At 42.7% G+C, this 21,532-nt stretch overlaps 1 protein-coding gene across 1 annotated transcript in view; it reads right to left on the reverse strand.

Annotated features, from left to right (window-relative positions):
- Positions 1–361: 361 nt before the first annotated feature.
- Positions 362–21,532, reverse strand: part of akap17a (A kinase (PRKA) anchor protein 17A) — a 34,184-nt gene continuing 13,013 nt past the window's right edge. The window contains exons 2-5 of the mRNA XM_059963781.1: positions 18,013–18,792; positions 14,883–15,031; positions 12,059–12,290; positions 362–3,415 (exon numbers count right to left, since the gene is read on the reverse strand). Of these exons, the coding sequence (XP_059819764.1) occupies positions 2,390–3,415; positions 12,059–12,290; positions 14,883–15,031; positions 18,013–18,774 (2,169 nt within the window). The 5' untranslated portion in view covers positions 18,775–18,792 and the 3' untranslated portion in view covers positions 362–2,389. The remainder of the gene's footprint in view (positions 3,416–12,058; positions 12,291–14,882; positions 15,032–18,012; positions 18,793–21,532) is intronic.

The raw sequence follows: 21,532 nt of genomic DNA on the forward strand, positions 1-21,532 counted from the left end.
CAGCACGTTTCATGGAAGAAACATTTAAGATAAATGGTAGTAAATTTGTTGTAACAATTGGTTCACCACTTCCTTCTGTGTTTCCTTAAATCCATTTCTTTGCTCCCATTGGCAAGTTTCTATTCTAACTTTTTACCCAGAAATTTAAACCCGTCTTTACTGTACAGAGATTTGAAGGATAAAATTGCACAGGAAATGCAGCCCACACACAACACATTTAATATATTATTAACAGATAATATACAGCTTCAATTTAAGTTATACATAAATCTTAATCAGTTCATGGTGTGAACAGTTAATATTGTGTAAAGCTTTGATAAAGTTACATCTTAATTTTAATTTAAAAAAGACAAATGAGAAAGGCATTTCAAAAAACTTTTTACTAAATGATGCAAATGATTGACAGTTGATAGAACAAATAAATATAGGGCAATTTTTTTTTAGAAATTTGGTGGGAATAAAAGCAAACGTTGAAGATTTAGCAAATGATAGGAAAGAGACAATTGGAAACAGAAACAGCATTTATTACACAACTCTCAATGAGGAATTTTATACAGAACAGGAAATGCACACCACTGAAAACAAAATGATGCATTACAGCATTTAACAAGCTCAACATTCAAGATAAAAACAAAGGATTGGGCTTTTTCTTTTTAAAATTAAAGTCTCAGAGCACAATGCTCTTTATTCTGCTATCAAATTACTGAAATAACTTTGTTTTAAAGTGTAATCCTAAATACAATCATAAGTAAAGCTCTCATTGTGTTATTGTTATTCAGGAACCAGACAAAACTTCTTTTGGACACCCTATTTTTTTCCCTTTATTTCTACCCAGAGAACTATTTATAGCTTCTTAAGCTCTAGTTCTAATATGGATCTTTCTGCGTTTAATATCATTGAGTTTGATAGAGCAAAATTAGGAATTTCAAAGGTTTTTTGTTGTTTCGAGACACACCTTTGGCAAGTGTGATTCAGAACTGGTTTTGACCTATGTTTGCTGCAGTTTTCAATCTTTTTTTCCCACTGACTGCAGCAAAATAAAGGAAAAAGAGTAGAACAACCAAAGTGAGCACACTTGTATCATTAAGGAAATCTTCCAGCAAGATCAATGCAATTGCTGATGGGAGAGGAAATGGCAGGGGAAGAAGATGTACTTTTCCCACCCAAGTTGTCCCTTCTGCCCACCCTAGCTATATACATGTGCTTAAGAGTTTTGCACAGTATTGTACATTTGCCCATGGTTCGCGTAAACCTCTGAATCGTTGAGTCTGATGCCCTCTGGTTCAAATTTCTTTACATTGAAAAGATACAATGGAGATCATATGATGCTTTCTAGACACCACATGAATCAGATGCACAATGGATTCATGATGAAGCGTTGCCATTCATAAATGGCCCACCACTTTCCCTTCTCAGCAATTGCTGTACAATGAATCAGATAATAGGTCAGAAACCTGCTGGTACAAAATCCTGTTTCACCTGTTATGTTATGGGTCATTAAAATGGGCTTTGACCCATAGTGGTTCTTGATGCCGATTGCTCTCCCTTGCAGCTTCTTATAATTGTACTTCACAATGTTGTTTCTTACACCAATTGTCAGAGTTGCAACTGTGATTGTGGCCATACTATCACCTTTACAATTAGTAACAATGTCCGTTAATGGAAGGCAGGAACTAAGATTTAAGTGGTAACATTTCTAAAACCTACAATATGCATGAGAAATACTGAAAGACATCCTGACAACAATTTTAGGTGCCCCTTTAAAACAAGTTTGCCATTAATTTTTCTGGTTGCTACTTATATAAATTAAGTGTTTAATTAACAATAAGGAACTGTGTTTTAAGATGTGGAATAATTAGAATACAGCATGTACAGCAGTATACAAGAGATTACAAAACATTCTTATATACAGCACTAATTAAAATTCACCAGAGAATAAATGCCTTATCCACCTGCTTGCCACAACACAGCCACTATGTACACTCTCTGACAGTAATAATTTGCAAATAAAACTTGAAAGGTCATCAGATTTATACTATAAGATTGGAATTTCTACCAGGGAGATTTCATATTGTAAATGCCAAATGATTGAAATGTCAATCTTGTAATTGTAGCCAGCTTCTGTGAAGTACAGTGTTATCCCATGTTAGATTACAATTTGCTGAACCTTTGATTGTATGTTTTTCCAATTTTGGCCCCTCCTACCAAAACAAAGAAGGCTTCTTCAATGCAAACTATCAATCCAAGTGGCACTTGTCTTTATGGTTTAGTTTTATCTCACACAACAATTTTACCATACAATGTTTGCAAACTAATTTGTCCATGGTTCATCTGAACCTCTGAATTGCTGAGCCTGTTGCCCTCTGCTGTTATCCTGTGGCTGGCCTGACTACCTCCGATGGTGGCTGCGCTCCCTGCTGGAGTCTCTGCGGTGCCGGCTGCGCTCCCTGCTCGTGCTTTTCCGGTGACGGGCCCGCTCCCTGCTCGAGCTGGGTCGCCAGCGCCCCTGCTCCCCGCTCGGGTTCCTCTCCCGGCTGGCAGCCCGCCAGCCACTGGCCCGCTCCCTGCTCTTATACCGCTTCCGCTCACGGCTGGAGTCACGACGACTGCGGCCCTGCTCCCTGCCATGCCGGCCACTGTCCTTCCTCGAGCGGGACTGGTGCCGACTCCATTCACGATGGCGGCAGCTACTGTCACTGCTCGAGTCCCTCCAGTTCCTGCTATGCTCGCTGCTACTGCTGCTGCTCTTGCGGGAGTTGCCTCCTTTGTTAGGGTCCTTTTGAAACTGGCGGGTTTCAGCACTGATAGAGTCGCTTTGCTGCTCTCTCTCCTTGTGGCTGGGGCCATTCTGATATCTACTCTTTTTACCACAGCATTCTTGTGAAGAAAGTCCTTGACTATTAGCCACCGCGGCGGCACACTGCTCGTTCTGCGCACACTTGTCACCACTTCGGCGATCGGCAGAAATTGTATTCCTTTGAGGTTGGGCCTGATCCAAATTATTGACATACCTTTCAGCCGCATCAGTGTGCCCATTTACATCCTTATCGAGCAGCACACTCTTGCTATGCACGACTGCATCATGGCTTACAGTCCGACTGGTACCAGCCTGAGCAGGTGTAGCAATAGCAGCTGCCAATACGGGGGATACACTAACTATAGACTTCTTGTGAGTTACTTGGCCTGCTTGGCTGGGCTTTGACACCTCCTTCTGCTGATTTTCACTCTCCTTCCGCTTGAGGTTTTCCAGTAGTTTCTCTCTCAGCTCCTTCTCCTTCTGCTGAAGCTCCACGACGCGTTCTTTCTCCTCCTCGACCCGCCTGAGCTCAGCCTCTTGCTGCCGCCGCTTTTCTTCCAACCGCTGGAGGCGGGCAGCTTCCACTTGACGTGCCTCCAGTTCTTGCTGTTTACCAACCTGTAGGTGACAGTCAGAGATAAACTAGTCTATTTGAAAATGAAAAGGCATCGACAGGGTATGAACTTAGTGGATGATGGAAATCCCAAATAAAAACTCTAGGTTTACTCAAGATATTGGTTGATTTGTAAAGACTTATAAACAAGAGATTCTGCAGAGAGAGAGACACACACACACACACACACACACACACACAAAATGCTGGAGGAACTCAGCAAGTCAGGCAGCACCTCTGGAAAGGAATAAATGAACAATGACTTGAGCTGGGACCCTTCAAAAGGGCTGGTAAGGAAGAAGGAAGAAACAAGAAAGTGGTGGGGGGGGACGGGTGAAACAGTGCAAGCTGACACATAACACATGAATTCAAGTGATGGTAAAGGTAAGTAAGTAGGGGAGGGTAATGGGTGAAGGTGAGAGGGGATAGGTTGAAAAGGTAAAGGACTGAAGAGGAAATCTGACGAGGAGCGTGGACTATGGGAGAAAGGAGAACCACAGGGAGGTGAGGAGAAGTGGTGAGAGGGGAAATAGAAAAAGGGAAGGGCAGAAGAAATTACTATGTTAGGGTGAAAATCAATTTCTGTCAGGTGAGGCTACCCAGTCAGAATGAGGTGATGCTTCTCCAAACTGAGAGTGGCCTCATCCTGGACCAACACGTTGGAATGGGAAAGTGAAGTAGAATTAAGACATGGGAGCAGAATTAGACTATTTGGACTGTTGAGACTGCTTGGCCATTCCATTATGGCTGACTTATTATCCTTCACAACCCCATTCTCCTGCCTTCTCCCCGTAATCTTAAGACTTTACATAGGTGGCCACCAGGAAAGCCTGTCTTTGTAGCGAATTACACTATGACACTTTCTGATTGATTTCACTATCAGTTCTGATGACAGGTGAACTAAACCATTACCGAAGAATTTTAAGTGCTGGTAATGTTGAGCAATCAGAAAGTATCTGTGTAGACAGAAACAAAGTTAGTGTTACAGGTCAATGATCCTGCACCTGACTGATGATAATACGAGTCATGGTGTTGTTATAAACAGCGATGGAAAGTTGAAGCCAAATCTGAAGCATTTAGTCTGGCTTAAAGTAAGAGGAGCAGTTGATGGTTCAGCCCCGTAGTCGCTGGAGTTTAGAAGAATGAATGGATATCTCATTGAAACTTACTGAATACCTTAAGATGTAGATAGTGTGGACATGGAGAGGGACCTTCCTGTCGTAAGGGAATCCAGGATCAGAGGGCACAGACTCAAAATACAAGAATGTCTGTTTAGAATAGAAATGATGAGGAATTTCTTTAGCCAGAGGTTGCTGAATTTGCAGAATTCATTGCCACAATAGCTATGGAGGCCAAGTCGTCTGGTATATTTAAAGCAGAAGTTGATAGGTTCCTGGTGTGCAGCGGCATCAAAAGTTACAGGGATAAGGTAGGAGAATGGGGTTGAAAGGGATAATAAATCAGCATTGATGGAATGATGGAGCAGACTTTATGGGATGAATGACTTAATTCTGTTCCCATGTCTTATGCTGTCATTTTTCTCTGTGCATATGCTGCCTGACTTGCTGAGTACAGACAACCCCATGCATTATGGCGATTCTGGTAATACAGAATTTGCAGAATTGACGAATCACCACCCAAAATTTGGAGATACAGAATAAAGTTTACTCAGAGAAAGCAAGCAAAATTTATTTCTCTTTCAGCCCATAGCCTTTGATGCATTTGCAATGACATGCCTTTGCATTATGGAAAATTATGATACAGACCATTTCACAGAAAGGTCACCACATCCCCTCAACTCCCCGCACCTTTTAACATGGCAGTGCTGAAGATTATTTATTTATTTAGTAGGCCCTTCAAGATCACCACCTCAGCAACCCCTGACAAATGCAATTAACCTTAACTTACTCAGGGGACAATTTACCAAATAACCTACACAATATATCTTTGGACTGTGGGAGGAAAGCAGAGTACTCAGAAGAACCTATGCATTCCACAGGGAGGACATACCGAGACTCCTTATAGAACCGTGCCGGAACTCAACTCTGAAATGCCCTGAGCAGTAATAGTGTCTCGCAAACCACTACGCCACCATGGCTCCCTCAGTATTTTCTGTATTTCCAGCACTTATTTCTGATTTCCAATAGCTGTAACTATTTTTGCTTTCTAAACTACATTAGGAATCTTGCAAACCTAATTGAAAGATTAAAATTCTCATTCAAGTTTTAAAAGTAATGACTATTTTTCTGTTTATCATTTCCCAGATGGTCAGTAAATGGAAGTGCTAAACATCAAGCTCAATAGTGCACAACTTTTATTATAGGGAGGACCAATATTATAATCCAAACCTCTTTACAGGGTCACTCATCAGGTGGAAAACATTAGCGATGAGGAGGTGTACATGCATGAGATAGGCTGGCTAGTTGAGTGGCTTTGCAACAACCACCTCAGTAGCATGACCAAATAACAGATTATAGACAAGAGAAAAACTGCAGATGCTGGAAATCTGAGTGACACACACAAACTGCTGGAGGGACTCGGCAGACCAGGCAGCATCTGTAGAAAAAAGTATAGTCGGAGTTTTGGGCCGAAGCCCTTCAGCAGGACTGGAGAAAAAAAGCTGAGTAGGTTTGAAAGGTGGAGGGAGGGGAGAGAGAAACGGCAGGTGATAGGTGAAACTTGGGGGGTGGGGAAAGAGATGAAGCAAGCAGCTAGGACGTTGATTGGTGAAAGAAACAAAAGGCCATGGAAGAAAGAAGAAGGGAGGGAGGGGAAACAACAGAGGGAGGCAATGGGCATACAAGGAGATAACACAAGAGGGACAAGGGGATGGAAAATAGTAAAGAGGGTGTGGAGGCATTACTGGAAGTTTGAGAAATTGATGTTCATGCCATGAGGTTGGCGGTTAGTCAAACAGAATACAGGCAGTACCCGGGTTGCGAACGAGTTCTGTTCCTGAGTCTGTCTTTAAGTTGGATTTGTACTTCAGTCGGAACAGGTACATCCAGTATTATTTAGCGTCAGTTAGTCAAATGTTTGTCTTAGTATATAGTATATATTTTACACATATATATATATATATATAAAACTTAAGAAATGTATGTATTTTAATAATTAAACCACTGTGTTGCTTAGTAATAATTGTAGCTTTCATTGGGGCAGGGTGTTTCGCATGTTGCATTATTCTCACTTTATCTTTTAAAATTGTTCCGATCATTGACCGACTGTAGCCTAACACTTTTCCAATGACCGATAGCATTTCAACTCTGTCCGATCGCTTTATTTTCAATTGTGATCGTTTCCCGTCAACGGAACAGAAACACTGCGGATTCAGCAGCAGTGAGCTCCCCCAGGTCCTAAAGTCTACCACACTGTATTTGCTGGGTCCTAAAGTCCACCACACTGAGACAGGTTAAATGGGACAAGTGGGGGTGGTGCTGACTGGAAAACTGGGGTGGGGTGGGAGTCAGGGTGAATCTTGCTAAGAAAAATTTAAGCCAAATACAAGGTTACACACACACACAGTGTCAACAGGAACGACTTAAAATGGCGGATGGCATTCTCCTTCCTCGGTTTGTAACTATGAGTTGTTCATAAGTCGGACATTCATAATTTGGGGATTGCCTGTACAAGGTATTAATCCTCCAACCGAAGTGTGGCCTTATCCAAATAGTGGAGAAGGTCATGGCTGGACCTATCAGAATGGGAAGTGGAATTAAAATGGGTGGCCACTGAGAGATCCCACTCTGTCCACTGGTGGACAGAGTGTAGCTGCTCGGCGAAGCAGTCTCCCAAGCTACGTTGGATCTCAACAACATACAAGAGGCCTCACAAGAACACAATATATGACCCCAACAGACTCACAGGTGAAGTGTTGCCTCACCTGGAAGGACTGTATGGGGCTCTGAATGATAGTGAGGGTGGTGGTGTAGGGGCAGATGAAGCACTTGTTCCACTTGCAAGAATAAGTGCCAGGAGGGAGATCAGTGGGGAGGGAAGAATGGACAAAGGAGTCACTTAGAGAGCAATCCCTGTGGAAAGCAGAAGGGGGGTGGGGGGGGGGGGGAGGGAAAGATGCATTTGTGGTGGAATCCAGATGGGGGTGGCGGAGGTATCAGAGAATCATGTGCTGAATGCAGAGGCTGGTAGGGTGGTTGGTGAGGACATGCGGAACCCTATCTCTGGTAGTATGGCGGGAGGATGAGTTAATAGCAGATGTGTGTGAAATGGAAGAGATGCCGTTGAGGGCAGCGTTGATGGTGGAGGAAGAGAAGCTCTTTTCTTTATAAAAGGATATCTCCTTCGTTCTTGAATGAAAAGCATCCTGAGAACAGATGCAGCAGAGACAAAGAAATTGAGAGAAGGGGATGGCATTTTTACCTGTAGCAGGGTGGGACGAGGTGTAGTCCAGGTAGCTGTGAGAGTCCGTTGGTTACAGACTGATTATAGACTTCAAAAAGGGCAAGTCAGGAGAATAAACACCAGTCCTCTTTGAGGGGTCAGTGATAGAGTGAGCAGCTTCAAGTTCCTGGGTGTCAACATCTCAGAGGATCCATTTTGGTCTCAATACTGTATATTGATACAATCATGAAGAAATCACATCAAATTCTCTACTTCATTAGGAATTTGCCAAGATTTGATATGTCCAATGCACAGGATAGCACAAGGCTGCAGAAGGTTGAGACTCAGCTAGTTCCATCACAGGCTCAACCATCGATACCAACAAAGACACTTCCATGAGACAATGCTTGAAGGAAGCAGCATCTATATTATCATCATATAAGTCATTAGAAGGTCAGCTTGGATCAAGAAAGTCATTAGGAAGGAAAAGATGAATTATGTAAGGAAGCTGGTGACTAACATCAAAGAAGATACTAAAATCTTTTAAGTACATAAAGGGTAAATGAGAATCAAGGGTAGATATAGGACTGATACAAAATGACGCTGAAGATATTGTAATGAGAGATGCAGAGATGGCAAAGGAACTGAATGTGTATTTTGCATTAGTCTTCATAGTGGAAGATGTCTGCAGCATACCAGACATTCAAGAGTGTCAGAGAAGTGAAGTTTGTGCAGTGAAATTATGACTGAAAAAGTGCTCAGGAAGCTTAATGGTCTGAGGATGGATAAATCTCCTGGACCTGATGGAATGCACCCTCAGGTTCTGAAGGAAGTAGCTGGAGAGATTGTGGAGGCCTTAACGATGATCTTTCTAGAATCAATAGATTCTGGCATTGTACCAGATGACTGGAAAATTGCAAATGTCACTCTGCTATTTGAGAAGGGTGGGAGGCAGCAGAAAGGAAACTATAGACCTGTTAGCCTGACATCAGTGGTTGGGAAGTTGGAATCGATTGTTAGGGATTATGGAGTACTTGGAGGCACATGACAAGATAGGCCAAAGCCAGCATGGTTTCCTGAAAGGAAAATCCTGCCTGACAAACCTACTGCAATTGTTTGAGGAAATTGCAAGTAGGATAGACAAAGGAGATGCAATAGACATGGTGTACTTGGATTTTCAGACAGCCTCTGACAAGGTGCCACACATGAGGCTGCTTAGCAAGATAAAAGCCCATGGAATTACAGGGTAGTTACCAGCATGGGTGGAGCATTGGTTGGTCAGCAGAAAACAGAGTGGGAATAAAGGGATCCTATTCTGGCTGGCTGCCGGTTACCAGTGGAGTTTCACAGGGGTCAGTGTTGGGACCGTGACTTTTTACAATGTATGTCAATAATTTGGACTACGGTATTAATGGACTTGTGGCTAAATTTGTCGATGATACAAAGATAGGTGGACGAGTGGGTAGTGTTGAGGAAACAGACAGCCTGCAGAGAGACTTAGATAGTTTAGGGGAATGGGCAAAGCAGTGGCAAATGAAATACAATGTTGGAAAGTGTATGGTCATGCACTTTGGTGGAAGAAATAAACAGGCAGACTATTATTTAGATGGGGAGATAATTCATAACGCAGAGGTGCAAAGGGACTTGGGAGTCCTTGTGCAAGATACCCTAAGATACCTCAGCCTCCAGGCTGAGTCAGTTGTGAAGATGGCAAATGTAATGTTGGCATTCATTTCTAGAGGTATAGAATATGAGAGCAGGGATGTGATTTTGAGGCTCTATAAGGCACTCGTGAGACCACACTTGGAGTACTGTATGTAGTTTTGGGCTCTTTATTTTAGAAAAAGGATATACTGACATTGGAGAGGATTCAGAGAAGATTCACAAGAATGATTCCAGGAATGAAAGGGTTACCATATGAGGAACATCTGGCAGCTCTTGGGCTGTATTCCCTGGAGTTCAGGAGAATGAGGGGGGATCTCATAGAAACATTCTGAATGTTAAAAGGCCTGAATAGATTAGATAAGGCAAAGTTATTTCCCATGGTAGGAGATTTAGGACAAGAGGGCACGACTTCAGGATTGAAAGACATCCTTTTAGAACTGAGGTGTGGAGAAATTCCTTTAGTCAGAGGGTGGTAAATCCATGGAATTTGTTGCCATGAGTGGCTGTGGAGGCCAAGTCATTGGGTGCATTTAACGCAGAGATAGATAGGTTCATGATTAGCAGGGCATCAAAGCGTATGGGGTGAAGGCAGGGGAGGGGGATGACTGGAATAATTGGATCAGCCCATGATTGAATGGCAGAGCAGACTCAATGGGCTGAATGGCCTACTTCTGCTCTTATATCTTATAGTCTTATCATCATCTGGGACATGCGCTCTTCTCAATACTACCATCAGAGGAGGTAACTTCTGTTAAGATTGCAGCAGCTTCTGTGGAGTCAATCAAAGTTGTTGTCTTTTTAAACATATTCTTTGCTCTCACGTGACCCAAATGGACATTAAGAACATAAATTACCACAGGTCTACCCCATCAGCGAGCTGCTTGTTGGTGGAGAAAGTGAAGGAGTTGCTTGTACTGCTTCCTGCGTCAGAAGCGCATCGGAGCAAAGGTGCAGAGAGTGATGGTCTTAGTCACTTTTCTTGTGATCACAAGACCCTGTTGGACAGTGTTAATCTGAAATGCTGCAAGTCTGATTCACTGATTCAACGACCGACGGCAGGAGAGCTGAGTGGTTTCGGTCATAAGGAGGATGAGGCCTCAACGCAGGGTCGCCTGTTTACAATTCCCCAGAGTAGAGGCGTCAGTTGTCGCACTCCACTGGAGGCGGTGATACAACTCCAAGCTGAGGTCGCTTGGGAAAAGACAAGCTGTATTATGTTCAACTGCAGATTGCTGTAACATTTATGGACTCGGGGTCTCGGAGTATATTTCTTTTGTGACTGTATTTTACTGATATCTTACATGTGCCCTGTGCTGTGTGTCAATATTGGTACTGCATTTTGCTCCTTAACCCTGGGATAAAACTGTTTTGTTTAGCTATATAAATGGGTATTCATGTAAGGTTGAATGACAATTAAAATTAAACCGTAACTTGAGGTACAGGAGCCTGAAGAACCACGCTCAATGTTTTAGTAACAACTTTTTCTTCTCTGCCATCGGATACCTAAACAATCCATGAATACTTGTTCTTTATCTGCCTTTTGCACTATTCATTTATTTTTGCATTTACAATAATTTGTCTTGCATTGTCCTGCTGCAAAACAACAGACTTCACGACATAGGTTGGCGAAAATAAAGCTGATTCTGATCCTTGCAGTTAGCATCCAATGATGCATCCAATTTGGCTGTAATCTGCTGTCTCCGCAGTGATGCAAAATCTAACAGTACTCAAGTACCATGTTTCTAAATGCTTTTCAATATCATTTCACTGACATTGCCTTTTCAATAATAAAACAAAATCTATGAGTATCTTCAATTCCTATGTATATGAGCAGCTCATTGCCTTGACAACACCACTCTGAGAAGTATACAAAGCTTTAAAATCCAATCAGCACTACAGGTAATTTGGTCTGTTGTAGTAATAAACACTCCAATTTATAAAGCTTTCTTCTGTAAGACAGATGGCTAAATTCAGTCCTGTCTTTGTTAGGCAAGGATATTAAGGGATAAGTAATCAAGTATGTGGATGGGATTAAGATTCAGACTTGCCATGCACTTAAATAAAAACTTTGCACACATATTCAGATGTTCCATAAATCTTTCCAGCCAATGTCATTTTGAGTAGCAATGTTAGAAACAGAATCAGCTATATTATCAATGACATATGCATGAAGTCTGTTGTATTGTGGCTGCAGGCAGGGCAATACATAAAAATACAATAAATTATAAGAAATATATATAAAAGATTAATTAAGTAGTGCAAAGAGAGAGCAAAGATCGTGAGGTACTGTTCATTGTCCATTCAAAAACCTTGATGGTGGAGGAGAAGACGCTGTTCCTAAAACATTGAATGTGTGTCTTCAAGCTCCTGGAACCTCATCTCTGATGGCAGGTTAGTTATATCCATTATAGATTTTATATTTAAAACAATAATTTGAGATATTTCTATTGGGTGGCAGAACAATCTCAAGATCTTAATGTCTCACCAGAGTGTAACAGGATTTAGCAGCAGAAGCAGCTGATGTTAAATCCGAACTAGGCATAATTCTCACTCACTCACCTTGGCTCTGCTGAGCAGGATTTAGCAGCAGCCGCTGATGACGTTAAATCCGAAACATGCAGCTATAATTTTCAGACACTCACCTTGGCTCTGCTGAGTAGCTCTACAATAAGGCGGATAGACTGCAGGTTCCTCTGTGCCAACAGGAGTTTTCTTTCCTCCAGAGCTATTTTCTCCTGCAGTTTCTTCTGCTCCTCCCGCTGCAGCTTACGCACATTCCGCCGCTCCTCCCGCTCCTTCTGCTTTTGCTCCCTCTTTCTGACCTTTTCCTCTCTCTTCTTTTCTCTCTCCTGCTCTTCAAACTCTCTCTGTTTCCTGGAAGAAATGGAAGCACATGAAATAAAGCCGTTAGCACTCCATTCTGCAGGCACTGTAAAATTCCAAAAGGTACGACATAGGCAGGCCGACTTAAATTGGGGTCTGAGCAGAAGGGAAAACACTTACAGTCTTGAACAAAAACTAGCAATAGAAATCTCCATCAATACAAATTTCCTTTCATTATTTCCTCAGGTTACAGTTATCATTCGACTCAGCAAATGAACAGTACACACCATAGTCAATTCTATATGTTTCAATAATATTGCAGTATCCCTATTAACCTGATAAGATCAATGAAAATGAAGCTTACCGAAACAGCTCAATGAAAGTAAAACAACTTATAAGCCCATTTTAAATAAGATCAGGCCTGCACAAAACAGCAAACACCACATTAGGATGGCAGTAGTTTCTGGAGCACTGTATTCTGACTTAACTGTGAATGAATGAGATCAAGATATAGGAGCAGAATTCGGCCATTCAGACCATCAAGTCTGCTCTGCTATCTTATCATGGCTGATTTATTATCTCTCTCAACCCCATTCTCCTGTTTTCTCCCCGTAAGCTTTGATGCCCTTACTAATCAAGACCTTATCAACCTTCATCTATTGCCCTCACAATGCATATTCTAGAGGCTAGAATACTCCACTTAAATATACCTAATGACTTAGCCTCCGCAGATGCATGCAGCAATTAATTCCAAAGATTCACCACCGTCTGGCTAAAGAAATTTCTCTTCATTTCTGTTCTTAAAGGGACATCCTACTATTCTGAGGTTGTGCCCTCTGTCGGAAACATCTTCTCCACATCCACTCTATCTGGGCCTTTCAATATTTGATAGGTTTCAATGAGATAATCCTTCCCCACCCCTCTTCTTCTGAACTCCAGTGAGTACCGGCCCAGAGCAATCTTGACTAGATTGCTCGGAAACAGACCAGTTGGACAGATCATTACTGAGGCCCTCACCAGTTGATATAAAGACTCCACAACATTATGTTTTAAATGAAGAAATTTAAATAATCTCAGCCAATATTTATCCCCACAATCAACGGACTTCAGGCACAAAATCTGGTCAACACGCACAAAATTCTGAGGGAGCTCAGTAAGTTAGGCAGTATCTATAGACAGGATAAAGACAAGAGATTGTGCAGATACTGGAAATTCAGAGTAACATGTACAAAATGCTGGAGGCACTCAGCAGGTCAGACTGCACCCATTCCTTTCTATAGATGCTGCCTGACCTGCTGAGTTCCTCCAGCATTTTGTATGTATCTGCAGAGAGGAGCAAACAGTCAACATTTTGGGCCAAGACTCTTATATTCTGAGCTGGCAGTGCACAAACCACCTGCTGCTTTTCCCAACTTAAAATAGCAAACACCCTTCAAAACTATGATGTGATGCACTCTAGGGAATCTTCAGATGGTGAAAGGTGCTACATCAATTCAAGTTTACCTTTCAATGATACTGCATCCCTTCTTCTCTGTAGTGGACATCATGAGGCTGAAAGAAGCTATCAAAGCAAGCAATTTCACATGACAAAGATATCGTAGTTCAGAGTCACATAAAAAATGTTTCTAAACATTTTTTTTGCTTCCTTACTTTCTACACACAGTCACTTTATTAGGCACACCTGCTCTTTAATGCAAACCACCCAATCGTATGGCAGCAACTCGAAGCATAAACTATGCGGACACAGTCAAGAGGTCAGACTAAACTTCCGAATAGGGAAGAAATGTGACCTAAATGACTTTAACCATGGAAACGTTTGTTGGTGCCAGACAGGGTGGTTTGAGTATCTCAGAAACTGCTGATCTCTTGGGATTTCTAACACAAGTCTCTAGAACTTACAGAGAATGGTGTGAAAAACAAAAAGCATCCAGTGAGCAGCAGTTCTGTGGGCAAAAATGTTTTGTTAATGAGAGAAGTCAGCTGAGAATGGCCAGACAAATTACAACAGTGGTGTGCAGAAGAGTATCTCTGAATGCACAACATGTCAAACCTTGAGGTGGATGGGCTACAGCAGCAGCAGATCACAAGCATACACTCAGTGGCCACTTTATTAGGTACCTCCTGTATGTTCAATGTGCCTCAATCCCCCATCATAAAATGAGGATGCGCTTTTTGAAGTTAATTTTTAAGACAAGGATAAATTGATTCCCTTATCTAAGCATTCCAAGCTGCTTCCACCTTCTGTCAAGACCAATCAAATGACAGATGCGATGCTGAACTTACAGTATCAATTGCTTTCAACCCAAGTTAAAAAGAACAGATGGTTGAACATGGGAAAGTTCAGCAGCTGACATCTTAACTCAGTCATTTGTCAAAAGCAAGCTCAGCAGGTGTGGTACCCTGTGCCAAATTAATTCTGCCGTTAGGTATTTTCCAAATATTATTGATGAAGCAACAAAAATAAATTAAATCATGTGTCACCTATACCGCTGATGTCCTTCAAATTAAAAGCAACACCTCTCCCCTGCTGATTGGAGAACTGCAACCTCTCCTTGACTCAGCATTAATGATATTTGTACTGTATGTCTGCTGTGAAATACTGCTGTTCATATGTTGATCCCATCTCAGTCAAGCCAGTGGTACCTTTCTTCATCTTTTCGTCGCTCTTCCTCCTCTTTCTCACGCCGCTTCTGCTCTTCTCGCTGTAGTTCCAGCTCCTGCAGCTTCTGTCGCTCCATCTGTCTCCTCCTGATTGACGAGTCGCTTAGGTGCTTTGTCGTGTCAAATGTCACCTAAAATACAAGAATGCTTCTGAAAACATTTTTGGACCCCATTTTTCTTCTCAAATCATCAAGTATTGACCCTGAAGGGAAATTCCCACTTTATTCTGACAGGCTTCCATTAACTTTAACAAGCATACTCTATGTTTGTGGCCCAGTGCTATGCAGAGAATGCAAGGTACTGACTTAATGCGTCAAAGGGCATCCTTCACCATCATCATGATCTTATGGATCAATATTGGGCACCAACTCCTTAGATCACCATTTATTAAAGCCTGATGCCCATTTCACATGTGAATCCCAAATGAAAGAGCAATTTATGCCCCAAAATTTCAGGAAAAGGGTCTCTGCTTGAAATGTCGACTCTTTATTCATCTCCATAGATGCTGCCTGGTCTGGTGAGTTCCTCCAGCATTTTGTGTGAGCTGCTTTAGACCAGGGATCCCAAACTTTTTTCAAATGCCAGCTTAGGAATTCCTGCTTTAAACAGAGCCAACTTTCTATTTCTTCAGTTGCTAAAGTGTAGAGGCACTGAGTTGTAGAGCAGCAACTTCAGCTGACAAAACAGCTATCCCAACTCATATAACCTTTCAGAAATATTAGCAATTTGCCATAAGAACTTAAAATGCTAGGAATGCTCGACAGGTCAGGCAGCATCTGCAGAAACAGAAACAGAGTTCCAGGATGAAGACCGTGTCAGAACTGGGAAAGAGAACTAAGTTGAAGTTGCAAAGGAGGGAGGAAAGATGGACAGGACATAGGGAACATCTTCGAGGGTGATGCCAATGAGCTGCCGATGAAACTATTCTACTGATGGATTAGTGAGGCAGTGAGCGAGTGCACAACAGTGCGAGAAAACAATGGAACAGACAAAACAAAAATAGTGAAATGCGGTTCAGAGTTGTAAGAAGTACAGTTGTGAATGGAGAGAAAATAAAAGATTATAGAGCAATGTGGGCATGCTATGTTGGCATCAGAATATGTGGCAACACTTGTGGACTGACCCAAGCACATGCTTATGTGTGTCGGTTTTTAATGCAAACGACACATTTCACTGTTCCTTTGAAAAATAAACTTGAAACTTCAACAATCTAGTAGAACTGGACTGTCCAGTTCTGATACACCTCAAGGGTGTGTGCTTAGCCCACTACTCTACTCTCCCTAGACCCATGACACTGTGGCTAGGCATAGCTCAAATACCATTTATAAATTTGCTGATGATACAATCTTTGTTGGTAGAATCTCAGATGGTGACGAGAGGGCGTACAGGAGCGAGATATGCCAACTAGTGAGTGGTGTCGCAGCAACAACCTGGCACTCAACGTCTAAGACAAAAGAGCTAATTGTGGACTTCCGGAAGGGTAAGGCGAAGGGACACATACCAATTCTCAGAGGGACCAGAAGTGGAGAGAGTGAGCAGCTTCAAGTTCCTGGGTGTCAAGATCTCAGAGGACCTGACCTGGTCCCAACATATCGATGAACTTATAAAGAAGGCAAGACAGCATCTATAATTCATTAGGAGTTTGAAGAGATTTGGTATGTCAACAAATACACTCAAAAACTTCCATAGATGTGCCATGCAGAGCATTCTGACAGGCTGCATCACTGTCTGGTGTGGGGGGGGGGGTGGGGGGGGGGGCGACAGCACAGGACTGAAAAAAGCTGCAGAAGGTTGTAAATTTAGTCAGCTCCAACCTGGATACTAGCCTACAAAGTACCCAGGACATCTTCAAGGAGGGGTGTCTCAGAAAGGCAGTGTCCCTTATTAAGGACCCCCAGCACCCAGGGCATGCCCTTTTCTCACTGTTACCATCAGGTAGGAGGTACAGAAGCCTGAAGGCACACACTCAGCGATTCAGGAACAGCTTCTTCCCCTCTGCCATCTGATTCCTAAATGGACATTGAACTCTTGAATACTACCTCACTTTTTAAATATATTATTTGTTTTTTGCACAATTTTTAATCTATTCAATATACATATACTGTAATCGGTTTATTTATTTATTCTTCTATATTATGTATTGCATTGAACTGCTGCTGCTAAGTTAACAAACTTCACGACACATGCCGATGAGAATAAACCCGATTCCGATACAAACTTAGAAAGCAAGTTACTTGAAATTGTTGAATTTGAATTTCTGTCCAGAGGCGGTGTTAGAACAGTATGATTGGCCGGGGGCAAATAGAACAGTGGTGGGATGGAGAATTAAAATATCTGGCAACTGGAGTTTCAGGGTTGCTCCTGTGGAATTAATGCAGGTGGTCTTCAAAGTGGTCATCCAATCTAAGCTTTTTTTCTGCAAAAGGGAACAGGTTATGACTTCATTCCTTCAACTGTAAGAGAATGAGGGGTGATTTGACAGAGGTACACCAAATTATAAGCACTTTTTCCATTAAGGTTGGGTGAGACCAGAACTGAACGGTCATGGGTTAAGAGTGAAATGTGAAATGAACATATTGGGGAGCTTCTTCATCCCAAGGGTGATATAGCTCTATCTCATTACTTATATGCCAACTGTACCCTTGATATGCATAGAACACAGAACATCACAGCACAGTACAATCCCTTCATCCCACGATTTTAACCTACTTTAAAAATCAAAGTAACACCCCCTCCTCCACAACCCTCCATTTTTCAATCAACCATGTGCCTACCTGAGAGCCTCTTAAGTGCCCATAATGATTCTGCCTCTACCACCACCCCTAGCAGGGCGTTCTAAGCACCCGCCACTCTGCGTTCAAAAAAACTTACATACTTAATAAGACCTCTGAGCTAAGGTCATCTCATTTGGATGGATTCACAACATAGAATCAGCAAGTATTTTATAAATGTCAATAGGCACCCTTAATCACTTCTCTTTCAATTAATACAATAATTGTATTTAAAAGTAATTGCTAATTAAATTTCACACTTTTTATATTATTTTACTTTTGCTGTTTATCTTACCCAAGATTTGATGCACAAAACAGCACAGATCACATGAAGCACTCACCTTTATGCTACAGGCTACTGCCTTTGCATCATCACCTTTGTACAATAGTTTCATTCCCCTCAGGGCATCCATTGCTTTTACAAACCCTATGTATTCCTGATATTGGATATAGGCTTCAAAGTTCAAATGGCCACCAAAGCTGAAGGTGTGGAAATTCTTCCCTGTCATTTCCTCCCTGTAAGGGTCCAACATTGGGATGTCCACATTGCGAATCTTGCCAAAGGTTTCAAACACCTTGCGCAGAATAAAGTCACTGGGCTTTTCTGAGCTAGAGTTCTTCACTGCAAACCATTTGCACGGCAATCCTTCCAAATGGATGGTATCTGGCCTCTCCCCTGGTAAAGTCTCATTTACGTCTTTGGCATCACGGAAGAAGGAGTCCCAGTCGTGACGGGTTGGAAAGTCTATTTTTACCTCAGCTGCTCGTACCTTTAAAGTGTCCGTGAAGCCACTGAGTTTAATAGTTTTGGCATCCAGCTTAGACAGAAAATTTTTCACCATGTTCTTGTTTTCAACTTCCCCTTCAAAGCGAACAAAATCCATTGTGCTCTTGGACACGCGGAGCGTGGCGAACTGCTCAGGATGAACCATGCACTTGAGTCTCTCCATCACCTCCCAGTTTGATATGGATTTCCCAGGCTGTTTCAGCTGAGGAAGTGAGACACTAATGGTCAGCTTAGCGATCGGCTTCAGGTACAGTCCTTGTGGGGCAAACAACTCCACAGCCTCTGAGGTATCATGTACAATTGTAGCGGCCATCATCAACACAGGTCAGAGTAACTGGAAAAGGAGAGAATCTGAGTAAGTTCAACAGCATTTATAAACAACATTTGTGGAATTAACAGACTGTACAACTCTTTCACAATACTTAAGACTGCTCCTTTTATAAAGACTTTATCACTTTGCTACACTGGGGATTAATGGGGTACATGCATTACCTCACCACTTTTTTTATATTCTTACTGTAACTTTGTTATATATTGCACTATACTGCTGTCACAAAACAACAAATTTCATGGTTTACATCAGTGATAATAAACCTGATCTGATTCCAATTCTGTAAGTTACCAAGAAGTAAAATATAACTAGATGTTAGATCATGAACAGCAGATCCAGAGAATACCAGTACCCTGAACATACTCAAAAGTGACTGTGGCTGATTACTGGTTCAGGACAGGCCCAAAACATCAGATAGTTTAAAAACTAGATAACACAAGCATGTTGCATTATGAAAAGATGAGAAGTCAGAGTAAGAAAGTGGGTGCAGGTAAGGAGAACAAGGTAGTAGGTTATAGGTGAAATCGGGGGGAGGGGTGAAGTAAAGAGCTGGGAAGTAGATTGGTGAAAGAGATACAGGGATGGAGAAGGGGGAATCTGACAGGAGAGAAGGCCATGGAATAAAGGGAAGGGGAGGAGCACCAGAGATGTTGGGCAGGTAAGGAGATAAAGTGAGAGGGAAATGAGAATGGGGAATGGTGAAGGAGAAGGGGAGGTGGGGCAATTACTGGGAGGTCAAAAAATCAATGTTCATGTCATCAGGTTGGAGGTTACCAGATAGAATACAAGGTGTTGTTCCTCTAACCCGAGCGCAGCCTCATCCCGACAGTAGAGGCGGCCACGGTCTAACATATTGGAATGGGAAGTAGAATTGAAGTGAACAAGGGAGTTGCATAGGGAGCAACACCTGCGGAAAGCAGGATGCAAGGGGGGAGTGAGGGAGATCTGCTTGCTGGTGGGATCCCTCTAGAGCTGGCAAAAGTTATGGAGAATTTTACACTGGAAGCAGAGGCTGGTGGGGAGATAGGTGAGGACAAGAGGAACCCTATCCCTGGTGGGGTGAGGGCAGATGTGCGTGAAATGGAAGAGATATAGGTAAGGACAGCATTGATGGTGGAGGAAGGAAAGACCCTTTCTTTTAAGGATGAGAACTTCTCTTAATACTGGAATGAATAGCCTTATCCTGAGTGCAGATGCGGTGGAGACAGAGGAACTGAGAGAAATGGATGGCATGTTTACAAGTGGCAGGGAGGGAAGAGATATAGTCCAGGTAGCTGGGAGAATCAGTGGGTTTATAAAAAAAAATCAGTAGATAAACTGTCGCCAGAGATGGTAGAGGGGAGAGGGGGAGAGAGGAGAGAGATCGAGAAAGGAGAGAGTGTCAGAAATAAACCAGGTAAATTTGAGAGCAGGGTGAAAGTTACAGACAAAGTTGATGAAATCAACGAGCTTGGCATGGGTGCAGGAAGCAGCACCATTGGAGTCATCAATGTAGTTGGGGAATGATATGGTGTAGTCTTGGAACAGACTATTCCACATAGCTGATAAAAAGGCAGGCATAGCTAGGACCCACTTGAGTGCCCATGGCTACACCTTTAGATTGAAGGAAGTGGGAGGAGACAAAGGAGAAATTATTGAGAGTGAGGGCCACCAGTTGAAGGAGAGTGGTGGTGGAGGGGAACTGGTTGAGACTGGTGTCCAGAAAGAAATGGAAAGCTTTGAGGCTTTCCTGATGGGGGATGGAGGTTCATAGATACTGGACATCCATAGTGAAAATAAGATGACCTGGGTAAGGGAACAATGGTGGCAGTAGATGGGAGATCCCCAGAATTAACAAGGTCAGTGATGGTGTGGGTGACAATGGCCTGGTGCTCCTTAGTGGGATCCTGTTCAAGGGATTAGAGAAGGTGTCTCAGAGTTGTCGCCTGTCCCCAGCAAGGTAGAGATCAATCTGCCAGAATACTACAGCACCCCACTTATCTGCAGAGTTAGTGCAAAGAGTGGGGAGCAGCACATTCAGGAGTGAGGTTAGAGTGAAGGGGGAAGCTGTGAAGTTGATGTCTTGTTAGCAGAAAAGACCCAGGACACGCAAAAGACCTGAGCAGGATGTTCAGGAGGAGGAGGAGGGTTGAAGATGGGAGAAGGGGGTCATCAGCTCAGACTGCAGTCCTTGCCAAAGGAGCAGGCATGGAAACAGAGGCAGCAGAAAAAGAGCTCAGTGTCATGGCAGGCATGGAACTCACTGAGGTGTGGGTGCAGGGGGCCAAAGGTGAACCCCTACTGAGAAAAGAAAGTTCTCAGAGAGGGGGAGATCAGAGGGAATTGTGAAGAGCTGGGATCGGCGGACGGGCAGGCCTGTAGTGTTCTATGATCTGTGCAACCTAGAACTTCTTGATTGTGAATACCATGTATTTGCAGGGTGGGGTAGGGGGTGCTGCTAGGATGCAGAAGCCATCTTGCTGCTTTAAGGAATATTGCTGCTTCTTTGATTTGAGTAAAGCGCAGACACAGTAGAAGCGCTCCTGTGCAAGTCCAGCGAAGAGATTTAAAACCCAGTTATCATAAAAGCGGGGTACTGTCTAGAGGAGTGGTCTGAGTCAGAGTGGTAAGGCTTTGGCTCAACAGGTGGAGGCAAGGTAAGTAGGCAAGTTCATTCCTTATTTCTTTTTTCTTACTTAACTCTTGAGAGAACGGGGTATGTCTATAGGGGCAGTGTTCTGTTCTGGGTGTCAGACGTGGGATT

Source organism: Hypanus sabinus, chromosome 3 (genome assembly GCF_030144855.1).
Source record: "Hypanus sabinus isolate sHypSab1 chromosome 3, sHypSab1.hap1, whole genome shotgun sequence".
In the NCBI taxonomy this organism is placed as follows: Eukaryota; Metazoa; Chordata; class Chondrichthyes; order Myliobatiformes; family Dasyatidae; genus Hypanus; species Hypanus sabinus.